Here is a 23,098-nt window from a genome sequence, read left to right as displayed (position 1 = left end):
CAGCAGAGTATAGGAGACATTGATCTAGTAGACTTATCCAAATGTGTCGAGTATCATACAGCTTGTCCAGGCGTTTTCGTAGTGACCTCGACCCTGGCAATTTCGCTGCCCGTTCGTACCGTGGATGTACCATGATATGACAGGTTGGACCCTGAAATCCCTGACAGCAAACTCTGCCAAGGGTCCAGGGACCCCTCAAGGAATAAGCAATCTGGTGGGATGACCAGGGTAGCATGCGACGACGCCCAGCCGGGACTGCGTATTGCATCACATTTAGTGCCATCGCATCATTCCTGCCGCTGCTAACCGCACCAAAAGAACAATATAACGAGGCAATGTCCAGGATATCACGCCGGAGATTCACTCGTTTGATCGTACACACCTCCGGTCGATCATGGCGGGCTCCTCTGAGGCTTTCGAGGGCGGCAATAAAACGCCAGCCGTCAACAGCAATGCCAAGTCCGCAGAAGAGGGACTTAAACGCGCCGATGGGATCACCGGTCTATGTTAGTTGTTCCGTGCAAGATGAACCCGTCAACGTTGCTAATGGAGGTGTCTCAGACGAAGGAAATGTCTTCGAGACGTCGCCTGAGAATCGCCGGGAAATTGGCGTGTTTAGTGCGGCGTTGTTGATCTTCAACCGTGTCATCGGTACTGGTATCTTTGCGACCCCCAGTACTATTTTGCAGCTCTCTGGGAGTGTCGGCCTCGCCCTGTTTATGTGGGTGATCGGTACCCTCATCGCACTAGCAGGTACGGCGGTGTATCTTGAATGGGGTACTGCTATTCCCAGGTATGTTAGCATTGAATAGAAGCAGAGAAGAGACAAAAGAGGTTACGACCGTCCCTCGACCCCCCCCCGCTGACCATTCTCTTTAGGAACGGCGGTGAAAAGAACTACCTCGAGTATGTCTACCAGAAACCCAAATTCTTTGCAACGGCCATGTTTGCCTCCTATGCCTTCTTCCTCGGCTGGGCTGCTAGCAACAGTGTGGTCTTCGGCCAGTACATCCTCAATGCCGCCGACGTGGAGGTCGATCGCTGGAACCAGCGAGGTATTGGTCTCGCCTGTCTGACGGTGGCTTTTCTGGTCCACGCCGTTGCCCTGAAATGGGGTCTTCGTCTGGTCAACTTTCTCGGTATTGTCAAGCTCATCGTTATCGTGTTCATCACGGTGACGGGATGGGTTGCGCTGGCGGGCCACACGCGAGTCCCCACGCATAACTTCCATAATGCCTTCGAAGGGACCCAGGGGAGTGGCTACAGTATTGTCATGGCGCTGTACAATGTCATCTGGTCCTTCATCGGGTACTCCAATGCCAACTATGTGGGTTTTCCGTGCGGTGCACGTCGTTGGAATAGCTGGCTAAATCCGTCGAATAGGCTCTCAGCGAAACCAAGAACCCTGCTCGGACGCTGAAGATCGCAGCCCCTACGGCCATCATCTCGGTCGGAATTCTTTATATGTTCGTCAACATCGCCTACTTCGCCGCAGTCCCCAAGGAGCAGATGCTAAAATCGGGCTCCGTCGTTGCCGCCACATTCTTCGGAAACATGTTTGGCGCACGGGCAGAGAAGGCGATGTCGGTCCTCGTGGCGCTGTCGGCATTTGGAAATGTCTTGTCGGTCATTTTCTCGCAGGACGAAGTATGTACTTCCTTGAACCCCCATTGCCCCTCCCCCCCCCCCCACTCCATGCACAAATGCTAAACTATTCGATCCACCAGTCGTCCAGGAGCTTGGTCGCGAAGGCGTTCTCCCCTTTTCGAAGTTCTTCGCCAGTAACTGGCCTTTCCACTCCCCTGCCGCTGGGTTGTTCGAGCATTATATCGTGTCGGCGATTATCCTGCTCGCGCCCCCGCCTGGCGATGCGTACAACTTCCTTCTCAAGTAAGTGTTTCCACAGTCCTAGACGCTCGCTATTGTCGCAGAAGAAACTGACCGGTGGGACTCGTCGGATAGCCTTATTTCATACCCGCTCTCCATTGTCAACTCCTTTGTCGCCGCTGGCCTGATCTATATATATTTGAACCGGGAAAAGAAATTCCCTACCTGGTCTCCGCCAATCCGTGCCACACTCCCAGTCACTGTGTTTTTCTTCCTTTCCAATGTCTATCTGGTGATTGCTCCGTATATCCCGCCGGATGCAGGCCAGAATGTTTATGAGCAGCTCCCTTATTATCTCCACTGTGTTGTGGCCTTGGGCGTGTTCGCGTTCGGTGCTCTCTATTACCTCGGATGGGCCGTCTTGCTCCCCAAGCTTGGCAAGTACGTTCTGGTAAAAGAAACGGTCGTCGATGCAGATGGATGGTCTCGAAGTGTTTACACAAAACTGCCGCAGACTGCGGCTCCCTCTTAGTCTGTTAAGAGGGGTATGACATGATTCTAGCTCTTCTGATATGATCCCATAGAATAGAATTCTTAATTGGAAATGCTTGTTTGATATGGCATCTCTGAAGGTACTCCTTCTGATCAAGTTCCTCATAAGAGGATAAGTTCAAGGGTGGAAAGGAAACTTTTCAGTCCGAGAGTTCCCTCAGAGGTCTCGGCGGGGCGCCGTTGATTCTTCAAGTTTTCGGGGCGAAGTGGAAGCCAAAGTAAGCAACAATATGGATGGAGCGGATATTGGACGGAGGTCTTGTAGTCGTCTGGAACAGTACTCCACTAAAAGCGACGGAAAGTGTCTGACATTCTGAGTATAATCTGATTACCTGCTTAGTAGCATGCAACGCATCCTAAGCTAAACCACCGCACAACATCGAACATAGCAACAAGTAAAGACCAGCTTCGTGCTGTGCAGACCCTCTATCGATAGTTCCACGCCGCTCGATACCCCCGATCAAACAGTGCAAGCAAGCGCGGGCGTTAGGTCCCAGAATTGACAGTGCTGACTGTCACGTTCCTAATAGTGCACCCGTGCGCGTTATACCGATCAGAGTACGTCCCGTCTAATATACTTTCAAGCCAGGCCACGGCGCGGGGAAGCCCATTCACCATCTCATCTAAGTGCCCACCGACGGAATTTCGCTCGTATAATATGTTGGCCCCCAGCATGCAATTACGATTGACATAGTAATCTGCATCTTCAATCGGGGTCGCTTCATCTTTTATCGCCTTGTAGACGAACACAGGGGACCGGGGCACCCCGTGGTAGGTCATGAATTGGTTCTCCAAGTGGGCTTGTCGGATCAGCGGATCGTAGAGCACTGCGCTTCCATTGACAAAGTAGTCGAAAATGCTCTGGTTGTAGAAAGCGGCAAATCCCTGTGTAGGGGACATCTTCTTGGCCGCGAGAAATCCGGTTTTGTTATGGGACCCGGAGGTCTTCAGTTGGCTGACTAGACGCTCGTAGGCCTCTGGGTACTGAATGACAGGCCCCATGATCGCCCCAACGGCGATATAAGCAAGAGGCGTTCCGTCCACCACATAAATGCAACGAGTATTATTGGCAACCAGGCCGCCAAGCGCAGCACCGTGGATTTGGAGTTCCGGGGCATATTGTTCCTGGAATTCCAATGCCCATTCACTTGCGATGGATCCGCCCGAATACCCCCACAGCGCTACCCGAGACGTCTTGTCGAGACCAAGGCCAGAACGTAAAGAAGCACGTATAGAATCAATGGTTGCATGTCCTTCTTGAATTGCAGCAACATTGGCCGCCGAGGGACCCTCGAAATCAGGGACGGTCACAAACCAGCCCCGTCCCAGAGCATTCCCGATATCGGTAAGCGAATTATCGGCAATTTGAAAGGCGCCTCCGTTGGAAGGCCCTGCCCCCGAAGGCTGACTGCTGTAGAGCGAGTAGCTGGGGCTTTGGTCGACATCCATCGTGTTGTAAGGAAGTTGATACGAGAGCAAAGCTGTGTTGGACGATAGTTGTTTCGAAGGTAAGAAAAGAGTGGTCACTGCCCACGAAGGTCGGTAGCGACTGTCCGTGGTGCGATACAGAATATTGTAGACACTTGAACAGTTCCCTGTGATGGTTGATAAGTTTCCAGCGGCTTTTCTCAGGCGTAGTATAGCTCCTGGTGGGTAGGACTCGAAGCCAACAGGAGCTCGGTACCGAGGGTCTTGACTCGGAGGAAGAGGCACTGATGAGTGGACAGCCAGGGCATCGGATGTGGATGTGAGATGGGCTGAGGCGGTAGAGGTGAGAGACGTCCAGGCCAGTAGAGACCAAAGGACGTTGCGAACAAGATAATCTAGACACCACATCTCTGACGGCTCACGACACTTATGATTTGATTCGCGCGTTTGATCACAGCGTTTTGAAATTCAGAAAGAAAAAAAAGGCTGGGGTACCTTATTTATAATATTGAATAAGGTGGGAATATCAAAGTTCGCTCTTCGGATAGCCCCAGCAACGGAGGAGTAATTCGAGACTCTGCCTGCTTTCTAACTTTCATTCGTATTTGCTCGGTCTGCTCGGAAAGCTCTGAAGCCGACAGAGCCAGTAGCAAGCCTGGCACAGACACGTAGAACGCGTGCATACTCAATTGCGACTCGACTTGACGAGGGCGAACAGTGTCGATCAAAAATCCTTTCACAACCGACCTCTTGGGCTTTAAAGAGCCAAATAGGCAGTGGTCGAAGGCGCTTCAGTAGACGCACGAAACTAGTCTCACGATGCTCGGACTTCTGATGTTGGGAAAAACTACGCATAGTTCACTAGGGCTCACTAAATGGATCCCTCCTCGGTCGATACGAATAGAATAGGACCGTGCGCAATACGAGGAAAGGTTAGCGTATATATGATTTAAGTTCTGGCAGTGGGGCTCGTCCGTGTCTTTAATCACTGAGCCTTAACTATGCAACGATTCCACGTGACTTTGGTGTCTGGCTTGGTTGATTATAATTTCTCTCGGGGAGGATCGTGTCCCTCTGGGAAATTGTCCATAGCTTCTAGAAATGCTCTCCATGTCTCTCTGTTCCTCCATTTGTACTTCATAATGATACATGAGTCAACGGACCCAGATGACTTGGAGTAACAATGCGTTACCAGATCAGGCGTCCAGTCACACCATACATTACACTCTGACAGATGCTCAAATCCGAGCGCTAGCTCTGCATGCCCCGTGTAGATCATACACGGGGGCAGATATTCCGTCTTACGACAATTGTATGAGATCCTTGGCCTCGCTGGTATGCACGCTAACCTCTGCTCGTATTCTTTAAGACAGTCATATATTCACCAGTATCTCAGTTCCGATCGGCATTGCCCTGCTTGTGATTTATGGTACCGGAGAGACTAGATGACGGGGAGCATCGTAACCGCAAGTATTAATGCTATCGGATAGGCCATGGCGGCTTGGACTCAGGTTTTCCAATATCTTGCGGCAGACCTGTCATATTTCCAAACAGGTTGGCCTGTCCTTGTATAGAAACTTGGGACTCGGGTGGGGTAATTATATATTAGCATTTATAGGTCTAGAATCTCTGCCACTATTTATCATACTGTGGAGGGAGGTTGAAAGCCTGAGGAGAGACAGGTGGCCCTACTTGAAGGTTATGGTGTGCCACCAATGATAGAATAATGTCAAATTGCAGTGCCTGAAAACGACCAATGCTGACTCGCGGGGGCAAGGATTGATAAGCTATCAAAGTCGGCATCAAGAGAGAAAAGTACTCTCCCTGGTGGTATTTCGACTCACGTTTAGATGCAATTTACGTCGAAAGTGGGATTTAAAAGGCTAAGCTTCGAGTACCCGGAACCACACTGCCAGTGGGACCTGTTTTGGGGGCTCAATAGCAGTGTCCGCCATTATTAGCCCCATAGCCACGGCTTGGCAGTATAGACACCTAAGGAACAATTAGAAAAACGATATGTCTATTTATCTTGCAAAAAGGGGATTCAGATGCATATCCATCGTTGAAACTCCCTCCAATTTCCTGCCCCGACTCTGTTTTCTTACGAGGCTCCAGGGTCTTCCCGGAACTGTCCGTTTAAATGTGAGCGTGGACTAACCAGGGAAACTCCGTCAGTGTTTATACCGCAGTCACGATCACGATGTATACGCTACTGGTCGCAGCACTCCCTACAGATACACTCGCTCCTGTAGAACACAGTACAATTTGATCACCCATTGGATTCTGTTCATACTGTGTATAATCCAGCGGCATAGCTCAAGTACTAGTAATGCAGTCGAACTTAAGAGCCCATGGCAGTGGTAGTGGCTGTTGGAAAAAATAAAAGTTGGATGTGTCCTAGGAATGCTAAACTGGCCTTTTCACCGTGGAGGAAGTACTCGAAGTAGACCCACTTGGACCAGTCTACACATTCTGGTTGGCTCTGACATGGGCATTGGCCTTGGCACTGGCCTGGCCACTGTGGCTTGCCGCGATCCTTTGCCGTTGTGCCTTGTCATCTGCTATTTCTCTGTACGCCAGGGTTCGGAAGAAGTGCGTAACCGGATCAACCTTGTGGGTTTGCAGGAATCGATTCTGGGCCGGAGTCATGCGGTAAAGATGGCGCAGGATCTCTTGCATCGCTCCAGGTGTTGTCTGGGCGAGCTTTCGGGCTGCGTCGTATTTGATGTACTCCAGTTCACCGGGTTGGAGCGTGTCAAGATGGTACAGATAGGAGGTGGATACCGTGTTGCTGAGAATGAATCCAACGTTGGCGTCACCAATAGGCTTGTCGCCCAGGAACAGTGGCTGTTTGGGCTGGGATGCCATGATCGCGGGGTTTCAACCTGAATTTGTTTTTGGGCTTGGGATCCTATAGGAGTCAAAGAAGTTAGACACCGAATGCAGACGTGATCTTTTCATTGGGGGCTATACAGGTTCAGTCTGTAAGTTTGAATGTGAGCACACGAGTCGCGACTGGGAAACGACTGGGGAACAAATAGAGGAGAGAGTTGCCTGCTTAAATATTATGCGGGGCGCGTAGGATCTCATTCACGACTCGTTCACTACAAACGAAGACGTCACTGCCAACGAAAATGTCAATACAAACATGACTCGTTTCTATTATCTATGAGGGGAGCTTGGATACTCTCGTTCATTCTCTCTACTCGAACGAGCGGCGTTTTATGGCCCGTCTAAAATATTGGGCCTAATATCTGTTTTAAACCACAGTCAAGAGAAATCCATGAATAATTCATTCTGCCCATACAGAATCTATAAAAGACCTCTTAGCTTAAGCAATACCTAGGTAGTTAATATCGGTCCAGTCCGCGCACTTGCTGCCTAAAATGCTTTCAATAGAAATAGGCGTAGCTAGAGTAGTGGTAAAGCCTGCCCGCATACCCTCAGCGCTTTCTCCCGAGTTTTTGTACTCCCTCAAAAGAATGTGCTCCGTGTTGGGTGTGCTAGTCGACCATCCTTCCCAACCAATCGAAGCAATGACTTCGCTAAGTATTTTGGAAGACAACAGGGGCGTATTCTCGCCATGGGTGACCCAAGTAATAGCTGCCTTGAACAACAGTTTCCCCCGGTGCAGCATCAATGGTACCGTCATTCAGAACGAGATAGCCTTGGTGGTCGCTTGCAGGGCGGCCTTGTGCGGTGATCGTGCCACCAGACTTGGTCAGAACACCGATGTCGCAGTCGTCGAACCAGACGTTGCCAGTTTTCCCCAAAATGGATTCAATGGCGCCCTCGATATAGCATCTCTCGTAGAATTGATTTCCAGTGTTGGTGTAGAGTGTGTCTGGGGTTATTAGCCAAGGGGGTACTAGTATAGCCAAGTCACAAGCCACAACAAGGACTTACCCTGATAGCCGGTGGGATTGCAGCCATAGTAGCCTTGTTCAGTATTTCAGTATTTTGCCCACTGAGGCTTATGGCTTGACTGCCTATCCCAAACGAGTTTCTGATATTAAGATTGTAGAGACTCGTACCAGCGGCACAATTTCTCCAAGTTCCTACGTGATCGTTAATTTGAAACCGAGCTAAAGCTTACTTGAATGCAGCGCTGGGATCTATAATTGGCGGTTGCAATTTCTTTTCAGTATTTGATGAGATTTTACAAGAGAGTATCAACATGCAAATCATTCAGGTTTAGCTTTTGCCCACTTGGCATTTCAAGCCTTCTGAGTGTGCTCAGGCTGTCAGCCACTGGCACTTTCGAGTCCAAGCTTGAATTTCCCCGCCTCTAACTGCCGACAAGTGGGTCCATTTGCAGTCCGTTTGTCTTCTTTATTTTATTTCCCTACAATGTGAAGGGGGCGCTAGCTTTCGGAACGACTATCTCTATTTCTCATGGGTCTATCTTTTATCTACTGTGTAGGATGCCAACTAGTACATTGCGAACCCCCCCACTCGCAGAGATCGTTTGGCCCGTGACCCACGAAGCCTCAGGACTGGCTAGCCAGGCCACAATATTGGCGATCTCTTCGACTGATCCCAGACGCTTTTCCACCGGGGTTGCCTGCTTTTGGCCCTCAATCATCTCAGCAGGAAATCTATTGAGCATGTCACTTGGAACCGGGCCCGGCGCGACGGCATTGACTGTCGTGCCATTCTCGCCCAGATCAGCAGCCCAAGAGCGCGTGAACCCCTCGACGGCAGCTTTGGAAGCGATGTAGAGGCTGACGTTGCCAAACTTTGCCCGGGCGCCAATCGAGCTGATGTTGATTATGCGGCCTTTGGGCGGGAGAAAAGGAACCACAGCTTGGGTCATGAGGAAAACGCCCCGCACGTTGAGATCGAATACGGTGTTATAGTCCTCAACGGTGAGATCTCCTACGCGGCCATTCGCTTCCACTCCGGCATTGTTGACGAGGATGTCGATGGTCAGGTCTCCCTTCCTTTGACCCTTGAGGTGAGCGATCACCTCCTGAGCGGCATTTAAGGTAGAAAGGTTGACTTGGAGTGCCGTTACACTAGGGCTGTTCGGAAGCTTGCGGATCTTGTCTTGCAGCTCGGCTATGGTGCTCTTGCTTCGATCGGAGACATACGTGACGCAAAGCTACTGATTGTTAGCACAAGTGTGATGCTGTTCAGCGACGAGGTACTCACATCAGCTCCACGTCGCGCAAGCTCATAGGCAATTCCAAAGCCAATGCCCCGCGAAGCCCCGGTCACAATGGCAAGTTTTCCCTTCAGCGGGAAAGCAGGTAGAGCGTCAGCGGAAGACATCTTGTATGCTCCTATTGTTCAAGCTTGTTCTGGCAGAAGTGGGAGACGGATAGGCTTGAGTGGACGGGAGGAATAGGACTAAAAGAAACTAATTGGCACTACTGGAAGCTGGCTGTAATCTATGCAATATATACACCTTATCTTTTGAAAGCAAATGGCATCCCCATAGCAAAAATGGGATCACGAATGACATCACTGTCATCCGAAGTCCGAAATATTTCGGACGCCGCGTCAGTCTCTCCACTTTTGCTTATAAATCCTCCTGCTATCTAACTAGTTAGTTAGTTGACTAGTTAACTAGTTAAGTTAGTTAGCTAACTACAATATGCTCGATACTAAGCTTTAATCGCATAGCTGATGGGTCCCACCAGAAATCCTCCTGATTACTGTGGCCACCCCAAGGGGACGACTTCTCTGTGTGATACTTGCGACAGCTTCTTCATATGCACTACTAATTCGTCGAGCAGTTTAGCATTCGAGAACTGAACCGCTGATTGGAGGTTCTGTGAAGAGAACTCCCTTAAGTGCTTCTGCTGAAGAAGCCATTGTTTCCGATTGAAGAACAAGCTAGCGGAGGCAAGACTGCCCGGGGGACAATGGCTTTCAATGCTAGTTGAAGAGCCGGAGGAGAGATCCAACTCCAATGTTTGCATAGATCTCTCTCTTTTATACTGTCACCTTTGCTACAGTGACTATTGAATCATCTGTTCCTCGACAAAGCAAAGACTAGCGCCATAAGCAATGGTGATACCAGGAGCTGAAGGAATGCCAGCATAATCCGGTGAGCCTGGGACCAGATATCAGACAGAATCATACAAAAGCCCATACCATGGTAACCTTCCATGCCCTGGGTTGGTTCCTGGCCCCTCCTGGTGGCGAACTATGCAAACCACCTGGGCGAAGCAGCCCGAGCTGAATGATCTCCTTACTAAGCCTATTAAGTTACGCGCGGGTGCCCGGAGCCGCGAGCGGAGCGCCACGCTTCTCCGCATTAGTCAACGGAGCCAGCACCTTCTACTCGATACCAGACATTTTCTATAACACCCCAGCTGCATCAGCGATCTCCTTCCCCCTTTCCTCTCCTTTCATCGTTCCTCCAACTCTCTCAACCATGTCTCCCATATCAATATCCAAAGGAGGCACCCGCTCCCCCAATGAATCCTTCACCGCAATGGCCAACGAAGACCTCGAGTCCATAGGCCGACACTGTCAATTCGAATACTGCGGCCAGCTAGACTTTCTCCCCTTCCGCTGCGAATCCTGCCGCTCAACCTTCTGCCTCGACCACCGCTCCGAAACCGCCCACAAATGCCCTCGCGCCGGCGAGTGGGCGCGCCGCCGCAACGGCCCTCTCTCAGAGAACCGGCCCGCCCCCGTCAAACCCAACATCTACAACTCCACCCAGTGCTACCACGTCTCCTGCAAAACCCTCATCAACACCCTCAAGGACCCCGCCGTGCGCTGCCCCAACTGCAACTACGAATACTGCCTCAAGCACCGGCTGCGCGAGGAGCACGACTGCGCCAAGATTACCCCGCGGGGCGCGCGCCAAGGGTCCGGCGCCGCGCCGAACGAGACGATCAAGTCCATGTTTGCGCGCGTGCGCGGATGGGGGAGAAGACGGCGCAGGCGACGAGCGGGAATCTGCTGCCGAAGCCGAAACCGAAGCCGAATAGTGCTGCGGGGCGCGCGGTGGCGTTGAATGCGCTGAAGAAGGCGGCGAAGGGGGACGCGGGCGTCCCGGTTGATAAGAGGCTCTACTTGCATGTGGTTGGGACGGCGGACACGCAGGCGGCGGAGCCGCCGGCGGGGGATTTCTATTTCGATTCGCGGTGGAAGGTGGGCCGGGTGCTGGATGATGCGGCTAAGCGGTTGCGGGTTGAGAATTTGAATAATCGGGTTGGAGGGGAGGAGGCGAAGTTGCGCATCTTTCATGTGGAGTCGGGGGAGTTTCTGGAGTTTTCAGAGACGATCGGGAGTGGGAAGCTTAAGCAAGGGGATACGATTGTGTTATTGCGAGGCGCGGGGACTATTTTGGAGAAGTCTGGATGAACCGCTGGCACGATTTCTATGTAGCATGTGCATGATTTTGCTTAAAGCGCTTTGATATCAATACCATCTCACGCGATTATCACTTTCCCGTTGGGCTCCAGTATGGGTCGTTTACATTCAAATAAGACGGGGGCATTTGTATCGACATTATAACATAAGATCTCACATTAAACACTCATATTCATCTTGATCGTCTTGTGAGGCTTGTATCCAATGACCTCGAACTCGTCCTCTTTCCAGCCATCAATCACAGCGCTCCCACGGTCGTCCCGCTTGATCTTCAGCGTCGGGAACTCGGTAGGTTCACGACTGAGTTGCTCCTTCAGTGCGTCAATGTGGTCGAGGTAGACATGAGCATCTCCCATGGTATGAATGAGGGTACCGGGGTTCAGATCAGCGGCGTGTGCCAGGATATGGGTAAGCAGAGCATAAGAAGCAATGTTGAAAGGCACACCCAGACCCATATCGCAAGAGCGCTGGTAGAGCAGACACGACAGGGAACCCTTCTCCGTCGGCCGACCCGTCTTCTCATCGAGCTTCATCCCCGGCGGGAATGACACGTAGAACTGGGCGAACATGTGGCACGGGGGCAGAGCCATCTTGGTCAAATCTGCGGGGTTCCATGCGCTCATGATAATACGGCGGTCAAAGGGAGAGTTCATGATCTTGTTCACGACCTCCTTCAGCTGATCCACCCCCTGGCCCGTATAGTCCGTCTTGGCGTCGACGTATTCGGCGCCAAAATGTCGCCATTGGAATCCGTAGACGGGGCCCAGATCGCCTTCCTCGCGATGGCCCAGGCCCACTTTGTCGAGGAATTCGCGGCTGCCGTTGCCATCCCAGATCTTGATCCCCGCCTCGGAGAGGGGCTTTGAAGTAGTGGTTCCGGCAATGAACCAGAGGAGCTCGGCGAGCACGGCGCGTAAGAAAACTCTCTTAGTAGTCAAAAGAGGGAGAACGGGTATCGGGGCGCCGCCTTCGGGGTCGGGTTTGGAGAGGGAGAATCGAAGTCTGGAGGAAGTAAATTAGAACCTTGTCCCAAGCAATTAAGAAATTCCATCGTACTGTGGAGGAGCGAAAAGAGACCGAGTACCGGTTCCAGTGCGGTCCGGGCGGTGTTCGCCTTGTGAAAGAATATCACGGATCAGGTTCAGGTACTGGTGCTCCTCATGAGAAGGATTGTGTGTCGCAGCAGCCGCTGGCGCTGCGGGGACCTGTTCTTGTGTCATAACTTGGTACTGAATTGACAGAGACCCTTTTGATCGGAAAATACGGAGAAGCGTCCAGTGAGTCGCAATCGACAAAAGGCGGAACGGCCAGACTCGACTCGCGTCTGACGCGACACGCAATCACGTGCGATGATTTATCTTATCTTATCGACATCTCATCTAGAGGCGACTCGAGCAGCTGCATAGATATTGTATCGGCCAGGATGTGGCGAAGTGTCACCATATTAGAAGGAATCCATCATAATCCATAAGAGATAATCTTTATTTTTTGAAGCAATCCTTGTAACACCGTTTTAATGCACACGCTCATGCTGATCTATAATCACAACCGAAGACCACTAGCATTATTAGCATGCCGCCAGATCAATCCGCCAAAAGGTCCATTCCAACGCCTCTTAAAGCGCCAACCGCCCACTCTGGATATTTGGCCTTATCGCCTTGATAGATATCTGAAAAGAACTTCCGGACAAATGCCGGATACCGATCTTCGAGGATGGCCTGTCGCACGGAGCCCATTAGGCTTAGGAGATAGTGCACATTGTGAACAGATAATCTAGTCATATTAGTATCGGATGACTACTCGTATAGTTGCCACGTGGGACTTACAAATGTGCCCCAACAGTTTCCTTCGCCGTAATGTGATGCATGTATGCCTTCGTCAGTCCCAAGCCGCCCTTATCGGTGGGAAGACAGCATTGACAGGTGCAACTTGCGTCGATTGGGGTAAAATCCTCTGCATAGGATTTATTGCGAAGATTCAAAACGCCCTCGGAGACGATAGCATTGCCAAATCGCTGCGATCGAGGTCAGCATGTCAGCGACTGTACTCGTAAATCTCGTACCAAAGGTTCTATACTCACGGCAGTTCGAGTCGGCCACACGCAGTCAAACATATCTGCGCCAAGAGCAACAGCTACAACTATATCTTCTGGGTATCCCTGAAATAGAGGTAAGTACTTTCCTTGGCCATCGACTGAAAAACATACCACTCCCATGACATATCGAGGTTTATTTTCTGGAAGAAGCCCAGTGCACGTGTCCACGCTGCCAAGTGATTAGCCAAACGAAAGCCAAATCAAAGATGCAGTGTCAAGGCTGCATACACTTTACAGAACTCGTCTTTCGCTTCACCTCCGGAGAGACCTCCAATTGCGATACCTGGGGTATCTCGAGCCACCATCTCGGCGCAGCACTGTCGTCGAAGTTCCAGATCCAAGCCACCCTGGATAATGCAGAAAAGGTTCTGTCGCTCGGGATATTTGTGAGCATCGATACATCGGTCCAGCCAGCGAACGGAGCGTTCCATCGCCTCTTTGATCCGGGCGTGATCTGGAGATGTAGTCGCAATAACATCATCTAATTGCATGATAATATCCGATCCGATGGAATTTTGCAGCGAGATTGAGTGTTCGGGCGTTAAAAGCCTGTGCGATATTAGTCTTGCTCTTAGTCGAGATGCAGAAGGACGGCATACATGGGTGATCCGTCGTGCGGGGAAAGGAAGCGCACGCCTTCTTCGGTAACCTTTGCGAGCTTCAGCAGGGACACCATCTGGAAACTTTTGCGGAAGATTCGAGTCAGCATAATTTCGATGTTGGGGCATATAAGGTTCCTTACCCGCCACTATCTGTCAAGAGGTTGCGGTCCCATCCCTGCAGCTTGTGTGCTCCACCGACTGTATCCAGTACTTCTTGCCCAGGCTTGAGGCCGAGGTGATACGTATTGTTCAGGCAGAGCATGCAACCTGTATCTCGCAGTTGCTCGTATGTGAGTCCTTTCAGGGAAGCTTGTGTCGCAACGGGCATGAAGATCGGCAGGGGCACCGAGCCGTGGGGGAGGTGAAGCGTACTCGCACGTGCTTTGGTGGTCTATTTTTAAGAAGTACGACTCAGCAGGAGAAGCAGCGCATGGGCTGGAGAAGATAATACCGAGCATTTGGCATGGCGCTCGAATCGCAATGCGGAGGGCATGGGCTTGCGCGGGGCTTCTGCTGTGGACATATTTGCAGCACGGCGTACTGTTGGAGTGCGGAGACTTTTTGGATATTTATTAGCCTCGTCAGTGACCGTTCACGCTGCATAGAGTGGATTCCCAGTCGCAGATGCAATGTTTGCGACACGGAAAATAGCCTCGATAAGGTGTTTGTCTGGTTTGCATTGCGGCGGTCTGCTTGCTGCGTGGGGTTGGAGAATTGTCCTGTCCATCCTAATAGCTTTTTGAGTCCGGGCGCCATGGCCAAGGTGCTAGCGTGGTAAGTTATTACATTTTGAATGTCTATCTTTTTTGAGTTTGACAGTAAATTTATAGGTCAGAGGAAGTATGACCACCTACCGCTGGAACACCGATTAGTGAAATCTACTTCATCCTCGCCACTTTCTTTTCTCTCTAGGGCATATTCTCGGGCACTGGAGTCGATTTCATTGGCCCAATTAATCTCGAGGCTTATATTCATGAATCATTTTCAGCATGTCATCCATGAATACTGGCCTAGACTACCAGGGGCTCATATTATGCGAAGGATTCTGGTAACGATAAATTCTCCAGTCCTCAACTGATTTCGGGATATCGACCCCTGTTACTTTTTCACTAAAGCTAGGTTATTTTCTAGCACTGGGTATCAAGCTTTTTGTAGAGATTCCGTATGTCTCATTGAACTAACAGATCAAATACCCTCTAAACGGAACAGAAGCGCACTCAGGAGTGCTGGTGGGAGAGCAACTATAAAGGTTCCAATCGCGAAACCCCCCTTGAACATCGTTCCGAAGAACTGACCATAGCACGCCCGCCAAAGCGGCAACAAGAACGGTGATCACCATGATCCAAAAGATGACCTTACGACACGGTCCTTCAATAACATGCATACCCCATCCGAAGCATGCCTCACCACAGTCAATCACTCGTTGTTCTTTCCGCTTAGGCAAGCGTGGAAGCCAATCATTTCGCAAGGGGTTCAGGCGTCCTTCGCCGTGTTCGAGATAATGGATGAATATCTGCGGTGGCATCGGTGGGAGCGGTCTTGGAGGCCTAGAAAACTCATATTCATAGCAGTCGTCCGGAGGAATGCAGTTTGGCCGATCGCAAACAGAGACATAGCCACCGCGGAGATTCCAAAGAGTAAACTATGCAGCTGTGAGCAGTTGACTAATAATGGCCTATGCCGATAAGAATAAATGAATGCCTTACTTGAACGAACTCAATAGTCACTGGCTTGACCAGAAAGCTGAATACTGAATATAGCCGTCTTATCTTGAGATACTCATTCTTGAGCATACTGAAAGCCACTGCGTCAGATCTCAAGCTGGATGTCTCGATCTCCGCCAGGGTCGTGTATATTCCGCCCGTATTTACACAGAGGGCTAGGAACCTTGCTCGCTTGTCACAAGATTGAGAATGATCACTAGGACCTGCAACGGCATGCTCATCATTCGTTGTTGGGCTGCCGAAGGAGCTTTGTATCGCTTTGGCGTCAGAAGGTAGGGAGCTTGCAGGCTTATCATGAATCGTGATATTTGATGAGTCACATTGGGTATTGGAAGCATGATTGGTGCTCTCTTGCACAGGGTTTTGCAATGACGACGCTAGTTTATCGAGACTCTCTGCATCATCGTTGAGGAAATCAGCGTACAGATCGACGCCACAATCCTGTTCTCTGTCAGCAATCCCAAATCCTCGGAATAGAAACAGCCTCGTGCTATTAACCATTCTGGAACAAAAAACTTACACATTTCCACTCGATTCGACGAAACCCTGCTTCTAGCCTTGGTCTCATCATTCTTTTCCACCAGGCAAAGCAACGAGATATACAGGACATCCAAAGGTTTCCCCTATGCACTGACTGTCCAGGCAAATGTTTCTCAGCTTCACTGGAAGATATAGGAAGACTCGTTACAGCTGGATTCGCCTGTAACGCAGATTTATAGCACCGCTCCTGTGCATTAAGGTCCCTTCCAGCCTTCTCAAGATCAATGACAAGCTCTGTTCGGACTGGGTAGCCCCGGACTAAGATCTCGCTGCGGAAGCCTGAGTTCGAGTACGACCCATGACTCGTATTAAGCATCCTGGGACTTTCTTCGAACTGAAATCCTATGGAACATGAAGCGAGAATTGTTCTTGTCGATGTTTCTTCGCTTCCAGCGGTAAAATCGAAATTCTGAACGCTCGGATAGCAGGCTACTACGCCTTGATGTGATGATCGAAGAGCTGAAGCTAGCCAACCGATTTGCTCAGCCACTTCGGAGATTAGAAATTTGTCGCCAGTGGCGGTGATGGAACATGACGATGGAGGTAGAATGCACGCCGTGAGTTGCGGGTCTTCTAGATCGTAGGTCTTGAGTTGAGATGACATGTGTCCTGGCAGCTGGCCTAGAGAGAAACTTAAATCAACGTTAAGAACGTGAATGAGAGTTTCGGGCCTTACAAGAACATTCCTGACCCTTCGGGAGACGAATCAACTCTTTCAACAAAGTGATAATGTATTTCCCACTTCCACGCCACGTTTGGCCCACATACTCCCCCACAGTTGCAGCTTGCGCTTTGTTCCATGAGCCTGTCAAACAAACGACTTGTTCCAGGTCATTAAGAACGTCAAAACCTGGGCTGTGGGCCTTTTGATCCTGGATGAAACGTGCGGGATCCCAATCAAGATTAAAGGTCATCTTTACCAAGGGTTGCGGTCTTCGACGGCTCATCCTGCGTAGCGAGTTGAATGATCTTAGTTGGGATTGGACCTCAGCACCTATGTCGAGCATCAAATCGGGATTTCTGGGTCCTAGCTGACCAGTTCCGCGTATACTTGACAGAAGCCAATCCTTGTAGGCAACTGATCCCTGAATGAACTTTTCGTACTCGGGGTACTCTGGCAACTCCAATCCAACCTCTCCTTGGTCCATAATAGACGTGTCTGCATCTTGATCAAGCTCTCCGAATGATTCAGCGTTGTTAATCCAATCTAGAACATCCTTTGAGTCTTTCTCAAATGGCAGTCGCTCGAGTAGCTCGCCATCACTGACTGATCCCTCGAGAGCCTCTTTCTCATCAATTTCCAGCTCTTTTCCCGGGCGATCTAAGATCACATAATTGATAATATGCCTGAGATGAAAGGTGTTATCTTGCTGCATGCTTTCGAATTAGTGGCTACCAATGCATACTTTCTTTCGCGGTGCAGTGCAACGGCTGCTTCCCATTGAAATGGTGTTGAAGACTCTCTATGAAGTTTCCACGAGAATATTCGCAGAAGATGATCCAAATGTTGTGCGGAAATATCTGAGAAGTTCGAAACATTGGAAATGTTTTTCATGTCACAGGCGAGCTGATCGGCAAAAGCCCGAACATAAAGCAGTGGTCGGTGATCCAGGGCAAAGCCAATAGAGTATGTGGTTTCTGCATCACAGTAATCAGGACAGAATCCTCCTCAATGTCACTCTTGGGTTTGATATTGCTCGGTATAGTATCATCCTGATCAATTCCCAGCCCCACCTTCTGTTCCGATGAAGCGAGAGAGCTAACCACTTGTGTATCGAGCTTGGCCTTTGGTTGAGAAGTAGGCATTGTTGAAGGGTGGGTTGCTCCACTACGGTTGGCGCTGTCAAAAATAGACGTTTGGAGAGTACACCCAACGCTGCCATGATTTTCACCCTGCGCGGTGACATCGTTTTTCCACTCTTGCAGCAGCTGTGCAAGCTTCCTGTGTCCAATAGTAGAAGCAGCCTGTAGCGCACTTTCGAAGTGTTCACCTTCGATATCGGCTCCTCGGTCTAGCAGAATTTGCACAATATTGGAGTGTCCTCCGGCACAAGCAGCCTGTAGCGAACTTCCGTAGAATCCGCCTTGGATGTTGATATCGGCTCCCTGGTCTGGCAGAAACCGCACAATATTGGAGTATCCTCCGGCACAAGCAGCCTGTAGCGCACTTCCGTAGAATCCGCCTTGGATGTTGATATCGGCTCCCCGGTCTACCAGAAGCTGCACAATATCGGAGTGTCCTCTAATACAAGCAGCATGTAGCGCACTTCCATAGAATCCGCCTTGGATGTTGTTATCGGCTCCCCGGTCTACCAGAATCTGCACAATATTGAAGTGTCCTCCGGTAATAGCAGCCTGTAGCGCACTTTTGAAGTGTTCACCTTCGATATCGGCTCCTCGGTCTAGCAGAATTTGCACAATATTGGAGTGTCCTCCGGCACAAGCAGCCTGTAGCGCACTTTCGAAGTGTTCACCTTCGATATCGGCTCCTCGGTCTACCAGAACTTGCACAACATTGGAGTGTCCTCTAATACAAGCAGCATGTAGCGCACTTCCGTAGAGCCTATCGTGGGTATTGACATCGGCTCCCCGGTCTAGCAGCATGTCATCTAAAGGCCAGTTGCTGCCTGTAATCCCTTTTTTCAATCCAGCTAAATACAACCGTATTAGCTAACAGGGCTCTTGAAAATTCGAAATGAAATGGAACAGCCCTTACCACACATGTCCACCGCCAAACCCTCTTGTGAAACACGGCTGATAGGAACACATCCCAGCAGCTCTTTTGTATAGGATGCAGCCGCTAAAGCTGCGTACCCTGCCCAAGATTTATATCCATGAGAATCAGCATAATCGCAAATACCGCGGATGACTAGACAGGGAAAGTCCTCCATCAAACCGGCGGTCGCAGTCTCATAGCATAATGCTCCGGTCGTCTCTGCGAGTTGATCTCTTGCCTTGCCATTTTTGATGATCATATTTCCCGAGGCGATGATACCATAATGGAACTGCGGGTCACTATCGTAGCGTTCACTTCTGAACTCTTCCCATTCCGCCGGACAGTCGTCACAGGTCCTCGCCTCCATAGGATGATTGTGCTTGGTCTGGAACAGTCGATCCGACTGTGCATCGTGTGGGACAAAATTTTCTCGTGTTCGTGCATTTCTTCCAATCGCACGTTGGAGATAGGCTTGATAGAGAGAGTGACCCGACAGCGTATTAGCTGTCAGCTGGTTGACTGCATCGAGTAGCGCCTTTGGGGGACTGTTCAGCAACTCGGTTCGTTCAAATAGGCCATCTGTAGTGACCTTGCCCATATCGTATTGAATCACCCCACCGTATGGACCTTCGGGGGAGCCAATGACAATATCACCAAGGCGGATATCATGAGTAGCCGACGGGAGTCCGCTCCCGATACCAACCATCAATCCGATTCGAAGGGAGCAGAACGTGCGAACCATATTAACTATGATAGAGTTGACTGAGTGATTTACATTCCCTCTTGGGGGGGGAGGCGATCGCGATGTTATGTTCGCCGATACGGCCCAGGGTATAGGTATTCGTGTCGGCAGCATCTTGCTCCTCGAAATTCCCAAACCTTTCATCCAACATCTCGGCGGCGGCGGCGGCCTCGATCGGGAGTGAGCAAAACCAGCCAATCTGGAAAGCATCTCGTGGCGGGCAGGCCATATGGGAACCCTATCGTGGTTTGTGAGAGAGAAACCCTTCAACAACGAATGTTTTATAACACTGACACTTGTCGGCAGGATCGAAGAAACAGTTGAGTCAATCCCCCTAAAGCGGGGAGGGAGCCTCATTTCAATGCAGGAGGCAGCCGCATCCCTGCTGGGAGACAGCGCAGCAGTGCAGCTGGGCGGCTGGAGATAAGTTGCTATTGGCGGAAGGTGTCCGCATATCGAGCGGTGACAATCCTATGCGAGACGCTAGCCCAGCGCAGAGCCCCAGCCTAACTACGTGACACAAACACGAGGCAAAGGCAGTACGATATACCGCATTCCTTTGTACGACTGTAGTCCAATGGAAATGGCACCAAAAATTAGGACCTTGCGACTCGACGGACAATCACCCCATCTATGCTCGAAGTATTCCGTGAGCGTCTGCTTGAATGGCCACATCTGTAAAAGGATTAAACGGTGGCCGTATTGCGGATGAATGCCGTGTGTTTATGCCTAAATACAATATTATTAGGGTGCCGTGGGGATGGGGGGGGCTCTGAGTTAGGCTAAGGTAACCACTAAAAAGATAGCAAGGGAGCAGAATCCGAAAGTACGAGACTGCTATCGCCGCCCCGTTTCATCTTTCCAACTCTACTACCAGTTGGCGTACTCATCCAGGTTGGGGTAATCGTATCTGGATGAGGTGGACTGTGACGGCCTGTGAAAACCGAGTCAATGGATTCTGCACTGAAGTCTGTCGAATACATGAGGGTCCTTGTGCATTGGCAGTGGGGCCAGTAAGAAGAAAAGCACTTATCGGCGAGGAAGCCGATTTCGCTGCCGACCGTATATTGAGTAAGATGTTTTGGATTAAGCCCGATAGTGCAACTGAAATTGTAGATAAATGGAGTAGGCAAAAGTGCGTAGAATCTCTAGTTCGAGTAACTCGGTATCCTGGAGGTCCACGCTGCTAATTTCCCACCAATTCAATGCTCCCATCCAACCGAACACCCGGCATTTAGGTCCCCCCCCAAGTCTGTGGGGTTCGGAGAAGAGCTGACTTGGTCAGTGCGACCATGAAATGCGGGGGTGAGGGATCAGCTAGGGGTGCAGGGAAAAAGGAAAAGAAAAGGGGTCAATCACCCCTCCCTCGCAAATACTCCTAAGCGGCTCCGACCTGTACCATGGAGAAAAAGTATATCTCAGATGTCGAACGTGCGACGAGTGTAAGTTCCCACACCTCCTTGTACTACAGCTTCAGGGACTCCCAGGCTAACTCAGGGCTAAGGTTTCGAGTCCCGCATCGGAACCCGTGCTCGACGCCCGCGAGAAGGCATTAGTATGGAAGCAAGATCTGCGGATTGTGCCGCTCTGTGCTGCAATCTACCTTCTTTGCTATTTAGATCGGTCGAATATTGGTATGTTCCCGGGGACCACGAATAGTCCAGCTTCTAACAAGCATAGGAAATGCGAAAATCCTTAACGAAGACACGCACAATGATCTCCTCTCCGAGACAAATATGACCTCTTATCAATATACGTAAGTACGTGCTCAGCTCGACAGAACTATACACTAACACCTCTAGGATTGCCCTAATGGTCTTCCTAATTGCGTATGCTCTATTCGAAGTCCCTTCGAACTACTTCCTAAAAAGGCTCAACCCCAGCGTATATCTCCCCTTAGCTCTCCTCCGATTCCCCTCCATGATACTAACAAACCTAGCGCTGGATCGCCTTCCTCATGCTCTCCTGGGGCGCCATCACAATGGGCCTCGGCGGTGCCCACACCTTCGCCCAAGTAACCGGCATCCGCTTCCTGCTCGGCGTAATGGAAGCAGGCCTCTTCCCAGGCTTCGTCTACTACCTAACGTTCTGGTACCGAAACTCCGAGCGCTCCATCCGCGTGGCTCTGATCCTCGCCTCGGCGACTCTGGCCGGCGCATTCGGCGGCGCCATCGCCTACGGCGTTGGCCACATGAACGGCGCGCAGGGGCTATCCGCCTGGCGGTGGCTATTCATCATCGAGGGAGCCCCGTCGTGCGCGTCTGCGATTCTAGTCTGGTTCTTTCTGCCAGATTATCCCGAGACGGCGCACTGGCTGAGTGCGGAGGAGAAGGCGCTTGCGGAGCAGAGGCTGGAGGGGGAAGGGTCGCATGGATCTGCGAAGGCGATGTCGTGGGCGGAAGCGAGGGACGTGCTTGTTGATTGGCGACTGTATGCGCACTACGCGATTTATTTTGGCATTTCGACGCCGTTTTCGAGTCTCTCGCTTTTTACGCCGGCGATTACGGCGGGGTTGGGGTATTCGAATCTGAGGGCGCAGTTGATGACGGTGCCGCCGTATGCGGTTGCTTATGTCGTGACAGTGGCGGTTGCGTGGTCGGCAGATTATTTTAATAGGTATGTGCTCTTTGGAAGCATCGTTGAGTGGCTAGTTATCTGACTTCTTTAGCCGCGGGCTGCACTCCGCGATATTCTCGTTTGTCGGCGCAATGGGGTTCTTGGCCTCGGCTGTTCTTCCGGCAGACGCATACTTGGTATGTTCTGGAGAAACCACTATGCTTACAGGCAAGGGGTCACTGACACTCTACAGCACCGCTACGGCTGCCTGATTGTTGCAGCGAGCGGCTCCTTCGCCTGCATCCCCCCTTTGCTCGGGTGGCTTTCCGCGAACCTCAGCTCCACGGCAGGCGCAGGGCTGGCCATTGCATTGAATGTCTCATTTGGGGCGCCGGGCCAGATTGTTGGGGTGTGGATCTATAAAAGCGATGAAGCGAAGAAGGGCTATCCCACTGGCCACTGGACTAATGCAGCCCTCCTACTGTTCGTCGCTGCAGGATCCATCCTCTTGCGGTTATATTATGGGTGGAGAAATAAACGTGGCAGTCGGGATAGGAACGGTGCGAGTTTTGCTTATTAGATGGATCAGATGGCGGGCTCTGCTGGCCCTGCCGGGTCTTCGTTGATGTGATTCATCTTGAGCAAGGCGTAGTGGGAACAATGTCACGATCTGCTTATGAATTACATAAAATCTGCAGAACTCCGGCCGTATGATTGGTATAACGAGAATTAAATCTGCTCATTGGATGTCACTGACAGGGAAGTATGGTATCAAGCGCTAATAGAACACCCCCCAAAGCCCTTCGAATATGCAGCTTTTAGGCAGCCACCAGCTACACGGATCGACTGGACAAATCATCAGATGCAGTGCCCAGGTGCCCACAGGTGCAGTCGTCACATCAACATCCTGCTCCACCCATACTAGCACCGCTGGCAACTCCACCCAGCCAAGCGTGCTGGCTGGCCCGCTGGCGTTTCTGC

At 50.9% G+C, this 23,098-nt stretch overlaps 10 protein-coding genes across 10 annotated transcripts; 3 read left to right on the top strand and 7 right to left on the bottom strand.

Annotated features, from left to right (window-relative positions):
• Positions 1-394: 394 nt before the first annotated feature.
• N7468_006714 (high affinity methionine permease) lies at positions 395-2,359 on the top strand (the record flags this gene model as incomplete). The annotated part of the gene is made up of 6 exons (XM_058476010.1): positions 395-506; positions 562-793; positions 880-1,327; positions 1,384-1,651; positions 1,728-1,890; positions 1,963-2,359. 6 exons carry the CDS (start codon positions 395-397, stop codon positions 2,357-2,359), a joined length of 1,620 nt encoding a protein of 539 aa, XP_058328900.1.
• Positions 2,360-2,865: 506 nt separating this feature from the next.
• N7468_006713 (uncharacterized protein) lies at positions 2,866-4,215 on the bottom strand (the record flags this gene model as incomplete). The annotated part of the gene is made up of 1 exon (XM_058476009.1): positions 2,866-4,215. The coding sequence occupies one exon, from the start codon at positions 4,213-4,215 to the stop codon at positions 2,866-2,868; it is 1,350 nt and encodes a 449-aa protein (XP_058328899.1).
• A 2,055-nt stretch (positions 4,216-6,270) lies between these two features.
• Positions 6,271-6,675, bottom strand: N7468_006712 (uncharacterized protein; the record flags this gene model as incomplete). The annotated part of the gene is made up of 1 exon (XM_058476008.1): positions 6,271-6,675. One exon carries the CDS (start codon positions 6,673-6,675, stop codon positions 6,271-6,273), a length of 405 nt encoding a protein of 134 aa, XP_058328898.1.
• A 1,540-nt stretch (positions 6,676-8,215) lies between these two features.
• On the bottom strand, positions 8,216-9,081 carry N7468_006711 (SDR family NAD(P)-dependent oxidoreductase; the record flags this gene model as incomplete). The annotated part of the gene is made up of 2 exons (XM_058476007.1): positions 8,216-8,911; positions 8,962-9,081. 2 exons carry the CDS (start codon positions 9,079-9,081, stop codon positions 8,216-8,218), a joined length of 816 nt encoding a protein of 271 aa, XP_058328897.1.
• Positions 9,082-10,192: 1,111 nt separating this feature from the next.
• Positions 10,193-11,133, top strand: N7468_006710 (AN1-type zinc finger protein; the record flags this gene model as incomplete). The annotated part of the gene is made up of 2 exons (XM_058476006.1): positions 10,193-10,681; positions 10,738-11,133. 2 exons carry the CDS (start codon positions 10,193-10,195, stop codon positions 11,131-11,133), a joined length of 885 nt encoding a protein of 294 aa, XP_058328896.1.
• A 167-nt stretch (positions 11,134-11,300) lies between these two features.
• N7468_006709 (thymidylate synthase) lies at positions 11,301-12,362 on the bottom strand (the record flags this gene model as incomplete). Its single annotated transcript, XM_058476005.1, has 2 exons — positions 11,301-12,144; positions 12,199-12,362. 2 exons carry the CDS (start codon positions 12,360-12,362, stop codon positions 11,301-11,303), a joined length of 1,008 nt encoding a protein of 335 aa, XP_058328895.1.
• Positions 12,363-12,964: 602 nt separating this feature from the next.
• On the bottom strand, positions 12,965-14,167 carry N7468_006708 (tRNA-ribosyltransferase family protein; the record flags this gene model as incomplete). The annotated part of the gene is made up of 3 exons (XM_058476004.1): positions 12,965-13,156; positions 13,468-13,786; positions 13,980-14,167. 3 exons carry the CDS (start codon positions 14,165-14,167, stop codon positions 12,965-12,967), a joined length of 699 nt encoding a protein of 232 aa, XP_058328894.1.
• A 2,839-nt stretch (positions 14,168-17,006) lies between these two features.
• N7468_006707 (uncharacterized protein) lies at positions 17,007-17,479 on the bottom strand (the record flags this gene model as incomplete). The annotated part of the gene is made up of 2 exons (XM_058476003.1): positions 17,007-17,089; positions 17,140-17,479. The coding sequence occupies 2 exons, from the start codon at positions 17,477-17,479 to the stop codon at positions 17,007-17,009; spliced, it is 423 nt and encodes a 140-aa protein (XP_058328893.1).
• Positions 17,480-17,654: 175 nt separating this feature from the next.
• Positions 17,655-19,561, bottom strand: N7468_006706 (uncharacterized protein; the record flags this gene model as incomplete). Its single annotated transcript, XM_058476002.1, has 2 exons — positions 17,655-18,754; positions 18,820-19,561. 2 exons carry the CDS (start codon positions 19,559-19,561, stop codon positions 17,655-17,657), a joined length of 1,842 nt encoding a protein of 613 aa, XP_058328892.1.
• Positions 19,562-20,961: 1,400 nt separating this feature from the next.
• N7468_006705 (uncharacterized protein) lies at positions 20,962-22,697 on the top strand (the record flags this gene model as incomplete). The annotated part of the gene is made up of 7 exons (XM_058476001.1): positions 20,962-21,003; positions 21,066-21,195; positions 21,242-21,317; positions 21,364-21,445; positions 21,501-22,177; positions 22,230-22,314; positions 22,371-22,697. The coding sequence occupies 7 exons, from the start codon at positions 20,962-20,964 to the stop codon at positions 22,695-22,697; spliced, it is 1,419 nt and encodes a 472-aa protein (XP_058328891.1).
• Positions 22,698-23,098: the final 401 nt, after the last annotated feature.

This window comes from Penicillium chermesinum (genome assembly GCF_028974085.1).
Source record: "Penicillium chermesinum strain IBT 19713 chromosome Unknown utg000005l:1.0-4115287.0:1.0-4118363.0, whole genome shotgun sequence".
In the NCBI taxonomy this organism is placed as follows: Eukaryota; Fungi; Ascomycota; class Eurotiomycetes; order Eurotiales; family Aspergillaceae; genus Penicillium; species Penicillium chermesinum.
This window is presented reverse-complemented; position numbering and strand designations above follow the sequence as displayed.